At 39.0% G+C, this 12,046-nt stretch overlaps 1 protein-coding gene across 18 annotated transcripts in view; it reads left to right on the plus strand.

The window, feature by feature from the left end:
* Positions 1–12,046, plus strand: part of LOC109425098 (tropomodulin-1) — a 283,267-nt gene that overhangs the window by 89,767 nt on the left and 181,454 nt on the right. For 5 of the 18 annotated variants that reach the window (XM_062845575.1, XM_029861769.2, XM_062845574.1 and 2 more), the window contains exons 1-2: positions 902–1,055; positions 1,298–1,615. The exons of 1 other annotated variant lie outside the window; for it this stretch is intronic. In XM_062845575.1, the coding sequence (XP_062701559.1) occupies positions 1,538–1,615 (78 nt within the window). In that variant the 5' untranslated portion in view covers positions 902–1,055; positions 1,298–1,537. Of the gene's footprint in view, positions 1–901; positions 1,056–1,297; positions 1,616–12,046 lie in introns of those variants that run through there. 12 more of the 18 variants (XM_029861771.2, XM_029861770.2, XM_029861772.2 and 9 more) reach the window with 5 other exon arrangements.

Genomic DNA, 12,046 nt, shown 5'->3' on the forward strand with positions numbered 1-12,046 from the left:
GACGGCGATGGTATCCCTTTCCCGTTCTCGCCCTCGTGTTTATCCCAAAGGCAATCGCTCACTGTGTGGCCCTCTCACTCTTACGCCCGCTGTTTGTGCTCATTCTGTCAGCACGAACTGTGTAATGAATGTATGTTTTGGCCTGTAGTGCAAATTTTCCGCCGAACTTTCCGTCGTTGTCGGCCCAGTCACAGTCGCGCCTGAGAAACATGGGGAAAGGGTTTCTTGGACGGTTGTGATACTGCTGTGAATCGAAATTCTGTTGATAAGAAAACAACTTTAGATTTAAATGACGCCTGAAGTTTATAGGTACACATAAAAAAATCACGTTGTTCTGGTGGGATTTGAACCAATGACTCTTCAACTCGCTAGACAGGGTGCGTCTACCAACTACACCAAAACAGGACAACCACCCTTCCATGTAGAAAAGCAGCCTGAGTGCAACGTTGACCTCACATTTAGATGTCCACTTTCAACACTCGTTGAGAGTGGTTACAAACTCAAATTAATGGCTCTTTGTTATGGTGTTTTCATCCCGAGGAAGAGGAACCTCGGCCTACAAACTTATGTTATCTTAATTATTTTTTTCCATCATAAAAAAAAAAACAATTTAAATTTGCTATGATGAATGTTATTGGCCCAGAATATTTCCTGCCCGGAAAAACTGAGTTGCGTCGTATGTTCGCCTGAATCGTATTTGTTGAATTTTCCCACCACCGCCCAAAACGCGAAGAAAAAAAAAACGTGAAAGCGTGGTGAGCTGCTCAGCCTGACAGTTGTTCTATTTTTTCGTCTTGTTCACGACGTAGAGCGCAACAAACGCACGAGAGGGCGATCGGTATACACTGCTGCAGCAGTATGTAGAGTGATCTACGCGCAAAGGAGGCGGGAAAAAAATCTGAAGACAAGAAAACGGTCACAAGTGATTTGATACTAGCTGCTGGTGCTACACCTAAAGGATTACGTGTGTTCTCTGTGGTGTGGTATGGTGATCGAGTGGAAGTGTTTTTACCGAAGCACACTTGCCTAATAGCAGAAACCGAAAGCGTGGACAGGTGGTCAATAAAAAGTTCACAGCGTGGCCCTTTCCCCCGGATCGAAGTGAGGATTTTCCGTTCTGCAAGTCAAGGACTGAAAATCCCCATGTGAAAAAGTGCAAAGTGCGTGCGCGAGGAAAAAGAGCGATACCAAAAGAAGCAAAATTTATTAGTTTATTTATGTAACACATAATAATTGAGAAAATTTGCTCTTGAGCGAAGGCAGAAATGTGATTTGGGTTCTTTATTTTCTGTTGCAGGAGTAAATTTTCAAGTGTTTCAGCTTTGAAGAGTGCAGAGTGTGTGTATTTACGGCTACTAGTGGCTCATAAAAGGAAACCGATTTCGCGAAAAATTTGCAACTGAGCAAAGCTAAGAGCGAAAAATATTGAAGAAGGAAAAAACGACGAAGTGAATCCGAGTGAGTGATTAGTGAGCTTCCATCCGAACGTAGCTGGTCGGTGAGAGATTAAGGCAGAAAAGGATTGGTAACTGGCGCCATGGCAGACACCTACGATGAGTACGAAGAAACGCACACCGTTACGAGGAAATCGGTGACCACCTTCAAGATCGAGGAAGTAAGTACGCTATCTATGTGTGTTTTGTTTTTTTTCTTCCGAAAAATCTAGTCAAATTATAGTAGATTTTCAGACTTATGAATGAGTCGGCAGTGCTACCAGTTAGAAAATACTGCAATATTCAAATGTAGTCTGGTGTTCATCCTCTGACCTTTTGGCGATAGTATGAAAAGCTGTAGACGACACTCCTTCTATTGCGATGCTGGAGGACATAAACAACGAAACCTAAGCTTTTGTTCTTCTGAGCTCTTATTTTCATTACCTATGATTAGCTGAAAAGATTAAAAAGTTTTCATAGAAAAATGGGATCGATTGGTCAACCGTGGCGCAATATTCAGTTTTACAATTACAAATCACAAGCGTCTACTACCTGGAAGAACATAGAAAACATGGTATTTTGAGAAAATTTCATTGCACTTAGAAAAAATATGAAACGCTCAGGGGTTTTTAGTGGTACGTGATTTCATAGCAAAATTTTATGAATGATATGCTTCAAAATTCTATTTTGAGATATTACACTAGCACTCTTATATAGGTGGAATCCATTTTGTTAAAATTTAAGTAGGTACCTCCATTAAGGTAGCTTTACCTAAATTATATTGCAGTTGGAGTTCTCAAGATTAGGGCTAGATTTGATTGATTTAGAAGGGAAAGAAGTTAAGGGGAGCTTAGGGCATGTTCCATGGTGGAGTGGGTTCGAACTACTGAAGAGAAGTCGAAAACATTCTTAAGAATAAGTAGTAGAATCTACAGTTATGTTTATAAAAATTTCCGTACAAAATTACCAACTTTGACATGCAGTGACTTTGTCCTTGTAGGGGCGATTGAGCTATATATTTGACGGTGAACTACAAATATGCTAAAAATTTCAATAGCAAAACTTTTCTAGGCAGGTCCAAAAAAGTTAAACACTGTGCGAAATTTTTCAAAATAATAGTAGTGTAGATAAATTGAATTGTAGGATAGCCGTGAAGTAGGAAGAAGCAACAAATCAATCTAAAAAAATATGAAAAAAAAAAAAATAACAAAACTCTTCACAAGTAGTTCGCTGTCAAATTTTTAGCCTCATGAAACGTAGAAACAAGAACAAAGTTACAGCACATCATATTTGTACATCTATATCTATATATATATATATATATATATATATATATATATATATATATATATAAATATATATATATATATAAATATATATAAATATATATATATATATATATATATATATATATATATATATATATATATATATATATATATATATATATATATATATATATAAATATATATATAAATGCAGTGGCATACGTGGGACCGCGCATAACTCGCGAACGGGACGTCCGATTACGGTCATCTTTGCTTTGTTCTGTTAGTTTTTGCCCAAGGAAGGTTTATGAACCGAAAAACATTGAAAAATTGGGAGTTTTTAAAAATGAGTTTTCAGACATTTTCACCGGGGACTTGGTATTGGATAGAAACTTGAAACGTCAAAAAACGCAGTAGGCAAGACAAAGTTTGCCGGGTACAGCTAGTTACGTATGAAAATAGGTTTTCACCACTATGTTTATGGACTTATTTTTTAATGGGGCGCGTTCACTGTTGTACTAGATTTGTAGTAATGAGCTGAGTTTTAGTATGGTGAGAAGGTCAATTCTCCGTTTCTGCAATGAAATGGCGCAAAAAGTGTGGGTATTTTGACTCCTGGCTTAATTTGATGCTGTTTGAGCAAAACTTTGGATAACTATGTTGTTTCTGTTGCAAGAAATGGAAAAAACAACAACACTGTTGCCCAAAGTTTTGCTCAAACAGCATCAAATTAGGCAAGGAATCATAATACCCACGCTTTTTGCACCATTTGATTGCAGACACGGAGAATTGACCTTCTCACCATAAGGCATTGTCCACTTAGAATCCGGACGGACAAAATCACGTATATCTCAGGGATGGAATAACAAACATAAAAAGTGAAGCCGTGAAAACAAAGATTATTTATTGTAGTTTCATGGAAAAATATCATTGAAATTATTAATTTTTATTTTTTATACATTTTCTTACTATTTCCGTGCTAACCTCCTTAAAAATCTGCTCAACGGTGGTGTCCAACAATCAGGTCGTCTATGCAATTTCCTGAGTGCCGTGACTAGTCTGATTAAGATTCCGAAGAAAAAATTCTAAACATTTTTCTTATTGCAAAAGGAGAGCAATTTAGTGATTCAAGGAAACGCGAAATTTGAGTGATTTTTGTTCATACACACTACCCATCTGTGATGATACCACTGAACGGCTCCGGCTGCCGTGACAGATCATCAAAATAAATAAAACCTCTCTAGGTCCTTTGTGTGCGTTTTTGAAAAGCAGCACGCGGTCCTTGAGGCTGTCATCCTTGTATAAATTTCTTCTCATCATCTTGTTTTTTTTTTAAACGATGCCCAGAGTTCGAACTTCTTTCCAAATCTTCGAATTCCAAGCAGACTAACCAATGAACCCAAGCTTTAATCTTCTGGAGACAATTCCTTATGCCATGATTAAGAACATCTGTGTACAAAAAACATAATGGTTTTGGAGATATTAACATTTTTTGCGACTGTCGTACCTGACCACCCTAAAATTTCAACATGTTTGTGCAAGATTTTTTTCCTTCTCTTGTCTTCAATCTAAAATAACTTTTCACTCGTTGCAAGAAAATCGATGAAATTTTCTAGTGTACAATCTCACTGCAGCAAAAGAATGAAGATTGTGATCATTGAGAGCGTTCTTAGAAAATATGCCATGCGTCCGGATTCTAAGTGGACAATGCTTTACTAAAATTTAACTCATTACTACAAATCTAGTACTTATTTTATTTTATATTTTTTTTAGTTTTCAAATTGGTGTATTTTCACTTTTCGCGCGAGCAGTTGCGTTATCAAATCTATCATACGTCTTATTTGCTCCGAGTTGTTTTAATGGTTGTCATATGGTCGGGAGAATTGAGAAACAGCTGGTGATCGGGATTCGTCTTTTTTATTTCTATTAACCCTTCAGCGCACGTGCTGTTGTAAAAAGTACAGCACTACCAAAAAACACGCTCATCGTACACAGCGAAACCGCGGTGCAGTTTCGGTTGCATGATGGCGCGTGTCCTGAAAGGTTAACGACATTTTAAGCCCTAGGTTAGTTCAGCTCGTGAGCCGCAAAATTCGGAGGCGCATCATCAGTGGAAGTCGGGCCTACAACGGGCTCCAGAAGAAACTACGGTCGAAAAAGATTCACTCACGCACCAAATGCACCATGTACAAAACGCTAATAAGACCGGTGCGGTGGTCCTCTACGGGCACGACACATGGACCATGCTCGAGGAGGACCTGCAAGCACTCGGAGTTTTCGAGCGACGCATGCTAAGGACAATCTTCGGCGGTGTACAGCAGAACGGTGTGTGGCGGAGAAGGATGAACCACGAGCTCGCTCCACTTTACGGCGAACCCAGCATCCAGAAGGTGGCCAAAGCCGGAAGGTGCGAGTATCTGATGCTTGATGATTGATAAACAATTACTAAAAATAAGGATATCATTTAAACTTGGGGATATTTTTAATGGATTGAACACAAATAACCACCATTTTTTTTACCACCCCTGTTGGGGAAATTAAGCCACTGCGTCCACCACAAAATTCTGGTGTTATTGTTTTGTCGCACCGTATATCTTAACTTTAGAAGTAGTGAACAGAACTCTATCAATATAATACAAATAAAAATTCCCGTAGTTCCATGTCGGCTGCCGAAATTTCAGCCAAATCGGTTTACTAGAAACCAAGTACTATATCGTCAAATTTGACAATTTTGTATTTAACTTTCAGGTTCGCGACCCCCTTCTGCCAGCAGACGTACTCTTCGCGACCCACCATATAAATTCCCCCATTAGTAGTCAGTTACAGTAAAATATTCTACTGCCCCTCGCGACCCCCTGGATAAATACCGACGACCCCCCTGGGGGGTCGCGACCCACAGTTTGGGATACCATGGTCTAAGAGAACACAAGAACTTCCTGGCTATTGGATCTACAAGCGTATGAAATGAAATTCGTGCTTTCACAGCCTAATGCAACTACAGGGGATACTCAAAATAACTGGGACAGGTAAATTTTTCACTTTTCAAAAAATGTTCAACTCGCTGTAACTTTTCGAAAAGAACATCAAATATTCTCAAATTTTTACTGTAAGTTCATAAACTAGTTATGTATCAGTGATTCAAATTTGGAAAAGATCGGGCCATTCTACACGAAGTTATACAGATTCTAGAAAAGGGTATAATTATTCGATAGCCAACTTTGAGCTGTTATATCTCCGGATTCAATGAACCGAATGCAATGAAATTTTGATCATTTATGACTAATATAATGAACTTTGAAAAACAGTTGACTTAATTTGTAATTATTAATAGTAAAAAAAGTTATGGCGATTTCATTTATTCCATGTTTTTTCAGTAAATTTATCTATTTTCCATATGCATCTCATTACTTTTTCAATTTAATGAAGGCTATTTGGTTACTTTCCTTTGAAACATAAATATATTCAATTCAATTGGAGGGAATTTAAATGAACTATAATTACTATCTCGAATTTTGAAACGATGATGAAGTTTTGGATAAATTGGTGTTATATTAGAAAAATTATCTAATCGAAATAATTTTCTTTCGTGTGAAGAATTTTAATTTTAGTCAAATGTTTTTAATAGCTCATTATATAAGTCATAAATGATCAAAATTTCATTGCATTCGGATCATTGAATCCGGAGATATAACAGCTTAAAATTGGCTATCGGATAACTATACCTTTTTCTAGAACCTTAATAACTTTGTGTAGAATGGCCCGATCTTTTCCAAATTTTGACCACTGAAACACAACTAGTTGATGAACTTACAGTAAAAATTTGAGAATATTTGATGCCCTTTTCGAAAAGTTACAGCGATTTGAACATGTTTTGAAAGGTGAAAATTTTACCTGTCCCAGTTATTTTGAGTATCCCCTGTATGTGATGTCAGTGGTAAGTTCAATGTATTTACATATGTTTGAATCTCCAAGAACTACCTTGACTATAGATTATCAGAACCATAAACATAACTAGGTTCATATAAATAACATTTTAATGGGCACTTTGTCATGTAAATGTTTTATGAGCCATCTTGAAGCCGAATACCTTTTATTTTGGTTTTATAATGGTACTAAGAACCTCTTCTAGTCTATTTGACTGAAAAAATGTTACTTGAATACCAGGCCCGTGCACAGAAAAGGCGATTAGGGAGGGATTTTTCGTGATTTTGGCAAAGGGCGAAGGGGCGCCAAGAGTATGAAACATTAGCGTGGTTCAAAAAATCGTTTTTGCTCCACACCGCTTATTCGATTCGTAACCAGATTCTATGCCTTCTCCCAAAATTTGAGCTCATTCGGTTGAAAATTGAGACTGCACAAGCCCTTCAAAGTTTGTATGGGAATTACTATGGGAAAACGATGTTTTTCATTCAATCGACCGTAGTATTTCTTCAAGTGACCTAGAGCGTTAGTTGACCCTTGGTATTCATAGGTTACTCTATCAGCTACAACTTTGCCGAAGACTGCATTTAAATCGCATGCTTCATTAATTAGTTACCGATTTTTATCCAGAATCGAAATCTTTACTCATGATGGTTGAACTAATCATTGGGCATCACTGCATATTGCAGTGAAACATAGTAGCCATGATTTTAGTGTGCTATCTTTGGCGCCACATGCAGCAATGTTGCCTGCTGGGAAGCTGGAGGATCATTGTTAAAGTTTGTCCAGTTGGATACAAATCGATAATTAATTAATGAGGCGTCCGATTTGAATGCGGTCTTCGGCAAAGTTGTAGCCGATAGAGTAGCCTAGAAGTATCAAGGGTCAGCTAATCCGCTAGGGCACTTGGGGAAATGCTACGGTCGAATGAATGAAAAACATCGGTTTCCCATATTAAATCCCATACAAACTTTGAAGGGCTTGTGCAGTCTCAATTTTCAACCAAATGAGCTCAAATTTTGGGAGAAGGCATAGAATCCGGTTACGAATCGAATAAGTGGTGTGGAGCAAAAACGATTTTTTGAACCACGCTAATGAAACATCTGCAATGGAAGGGGTTTAACCTCCAAAACCCCTCCCTTGTTCACGGGCTTGTTGGATACTTACACAGCCTCAAGAAGCTATGATCTATCAAGTGGTAAGTTTAATTAATATTTAAGAGTCTCGAATGTCTCCCTTGACTAAATTGTTATCAGTCTGAAACCTAGAAAAGCCCTTAAAACCCCTATGAAACCCCCTGAAGTACACCTGAAAGCTTGTAGAGCCCGCTTTAAATTTCCTTACGATTAGGGATGTAGTACCGGTAATACCGGTATCGAAATACCGGTAATACCGACCAATGCAATGTTCGGTACCGAAAATACCGGTAGTAAACCACCTCTAGTACTAGTACCTTCGGTACTGGAGAATCAATAATAATACAAAAAAATGTAAAGCAATTGGAAGTTTTGAAATAATTTTAAATATTGCTTCGAAAACTACAGTATCATTCATAACTGTTCTGTTGTACATGTGCATGGCACAGGGCAGAGTTCTATGAAGAAAATGTGAACTGAATTTCATTATGTACAAAAGTTATATATTTTCAGCTTGAGGTCCGGATAAAATGATAGCAAAATTGAAATGGAAATAAAACCGGTACAGCCGAAATGGACAATAGCATCATTAAGTCTATGATAGCATGCTTGTTGGCTCGACATGGGTTCATATTAATTTTCGGCTTGTCAATGTAGAGTCTTATCTTTTAGTCCTGTGTGCGCACGGTGGGTCAAATCGCCGAAGTCTAATGTGGGAAAATGGCTTATTCAGCCCAAGCCTATTCTGATTCCGTTACCATTCAATTTCCATTTGGAGGTTGCAGGCTTTAGCGAATATCTGCCAGTACCGGTATTTCACCGGTACTACCGGTAATCGATGCTCTAGTACCGAAATACCGGTACTCGCCAAAAGTGGTCAGGACTGCGACCCCTACTTACGATCTCTCCTGAAAGCTTCTGAACTCTTTAAAATTTACGTAATTTTTCTGATACGTGTTAAAGATTTTTCAAAACTCTCTGCGACGCTCTTGAAGCTCACCTGGTCGAAAACCTCTGGAGCCTCTAAAATCTCGAAAAAAAACCCTCATCAACCCAAATCAACATGTGAAGCCCCTAAAACACCCGGGAATCACTTTGGAACTCTATGAAGTCTCCAGAAATCCACTTGAGAGACCTTGAAATTACTCTGGATTACTTTTGAAGTTCTCCTCAAACCACTAAATCTCCTTTAAACCTCCTGAAATCTCCCTGAAACGTCTTGGAACGCATATAAAGTCTCCTATGCGTCGGTTCGGTCGCACGCTCTAGCGACCTACTGCACCGATGAGATACAAGAGATTACACATGTCTATGTTGCCCTTTACAGGCTTGTATCAATTTGCTGGTGCGTCGCAACGTGAAAAAAAAAATTAAAATTATAAGGACACATAATGAGACTAATTGGTATGTGTACCCTTCTGGAACCCCTCAGCAACCCTTTTGAAGCTTTTTGTAACTCCTTGCAATCTGCACCTGAAACGTCTTGTAACACCTTGAAGGACAATCGCCTTGAAATCCCTCTTCAACAGTACATCACAACTTCAGACGCACGAATCTCAAGAAGTAAGCTTCAAACAACAGTGCATTTTATTATTATGTTCTTACTCACTTGTAATAAGCTTCGCATAAGAAGATCAGGTGTGTTGGTTTTGTTTACGAAGAAATTTGTGCGCTCGAAGTCGCGAGTAGGTACCAAAGTCGACACAATGGCCGAATAGCCATTTTGGGATTCTAACAAGTCTGTCCTTAAACAACCCAAGCTCCCTTGGAAGCCCTTGAAGCATTCATAATGAACCCATTTCACTAAAAAGTTCATTTGTGCACTCCCGACTCATTACCTAAAAGTAGGTTCCAGTGGAATGAGCCTTTCTGCTTTTCATTTAATTTTGATTTTCTTTGAGAATTTTCTGGTGCGTGCTGAGACGTTTCTGAAAACGAATCTGAATTATGACTTAACAGTACAGTCATATTAAGAAATTTCTACTTCAATTTGAGAAAAAAAAACATTTTCACCACAAATTAATAATTGATGTTTCCGAAGAATTTTTGAATTTTGGAAAACCAATGGAGTCATTTTTAGCAGTCCTTGGAGGAACTGCTAAAAATATCCGATATGCTTAGTAGAATTCTGAATGTTTTTTGTCATTGAAAAATATTTTTTTGGCAGTAGTTCAAGAGATTTTTCTAGATAAATGACTAATAGAACTCCTGAAAAAGGGTTTTCTGGACGGAATATATGGAAGAACTTAACGTGAAATTTCAAGAAAGTATACAAAGAGAGAATGTTTAGCAAACATTTCAAGCCATATTGACTCTAGGAAGTTTCTATAAGACTGCCGATAAAATCTAAATAAAGCATCACAGCTTTTGAGGCACGTTTGAGAACTTTATTTAAGCCAAGCAGACTATAAACTGTAACGTTGTTCGTTGTATAAGCACGACCGAAAGAATTTCTTGTAGATTTTCAGATAGAACAGGAGGTATTTCTGACAAAATTTTCTAAGAAGTCTTTGATAGATTTCCTTAGTATTTTCTCGGAAAATGCTCAGAAAAGTTTCGGGAATCAGGAAGTTTTTTTGTTTCATTTTTACTCGGCAAGTCCACCTGGTCCACCCGTCGTGCTCTCTGCGTTCCACGCCTTCTTGTACAAAACTGGAACAGTAGCGAACACCAACTTTGCAGGGTTGTTATCCGGCATTTTGGCTACATACCCTGCCCAGCGTATTCTTCCGGCTGTGGCCACCTGCTGGATGCTGGATTCGCCGTAAAGTGTAGCGAGCTCGTAGTTCATCCTTCTCCGCCACACACCATTCTCCTACACATATCCGACATGGTCCATTTGGTGTGAATCGTTTAGACCGCAGCTTCTTCTGGAGCCCGTAGTAGGCACGACTTCCACTGATGATGCGCCCTCACGGCTAGCATTGTTGTCAGCCGTCAGTTAGGATCAGAGGTAGACGAATTCCTTCACCACCTCGAAAGTATCCCCGTCTATTGTAATATTACTACCCAGACGGATCCGGCCGTGTTCGGTTCGGTTTTGACACATTAACCAACATTCTGACCTTTGCTGCTTCGAGTTTCAGGCGGGTGTACAGTTCTGCCACCGACCGTTCCAAATTTTCTGGCGATTATGTCCATGTCGTCCTTAAAGCACACAAATTAACCGGATTTTATGAAAATCGTACCCCGGCTGAGGAGCTCGCCTCGTCGCATAACACTTTCTGAAGCGATGTTGAAGAGTCGGCATGCGAGTCCGTTACCTTGCCGCAGTCCCCGGCGAAATTCAAATGAACTGGATAGTAAACCCGAAACCCTTACGCTGCTTTGCACAACGTTTATCGTTGCTTTAATCAGTCCAGTCAGCTTCGCAGGAAAGCTGTTTTCGTCCATGATATTCCATAGCTCTGGGGCTGTCCATAAACCACGTGGTCATTTTTTTGGGACTTCTCAACCCCCCCGCGTGGTCATTAGTCCATACAATTTTTTTTTTCTTCCATACAAAATGGTCATTGGCTGAACCTCCCCCCCCCCCCCAAATCATGACCACGTGGTTTATGGACAGCCCCTTTGCGGTCGATACTGTCTTATGCTGCTTTGAATTCGATGAATGCGTTGGGACCAGGCATTCACGGCATTTCTGGAGGATTTGTTGTACGGTGAAGATCTGGTCCATTGTCGATCGGCCATCGATGAAGCCGGCTTTATGACTTCCCACGAGCTCATTAGTTTTAAGTTACAGACGACAGAAGATGATCTGGGATATCACTTTTTTGGCACCATTCAAAAAGGTGATCACTGTGAAGTTCTTACATTCCAATTGGTCACCTTTCTTGAGAATGGGGCATATTACCACTTTCTTCCACTTGTCCGGTAGCTGTTCAGTTTCCCAGATCCTGACTATCAATCGTTGCAGACAGGTGGTCGACATAACGTTTGAATGAACAATAAAATCCGTGATCTTGAAAATCCGAGTCAGCAATGCATCTGGCCGAACTGCCATTGCACTTTGAAAATGCTTTCAAATGAATTATTTCAAATTGCTGTAAATTTAGGCAATAATGTTGGGTGCTATAAGGCAATCAAACGATTATCACCTTCTTTCTCAAGCAGCATCAGAAGATAGCAATTTTTGATCAATATTTTCATACGGAAACGGTTTTGTATGAAAACAAACCAAAGCTCCTCGGAAGTAAAAATGAGAAGGGTGATCAAACGTCAGATAGCCTTATGTGCTATTAATACCTACTGGAATTTAATTCAGACTCGTCTTTGCCCTTTTTATTAA

This window comes from Aedes albopictus, chromosome 1, assembly GCF_035046485.1.
Source record: "Aedes albopictus strain Foshan chromosome 1, AalbF5, whole genome shotgun sequence".
In the NCBI taxonomy this organism is placed as follows: Eukaryota; Metazoa; Arthropoda; class Insecta; order Diptera; family Culicidae; genus Aedes; species Aedes albopictus.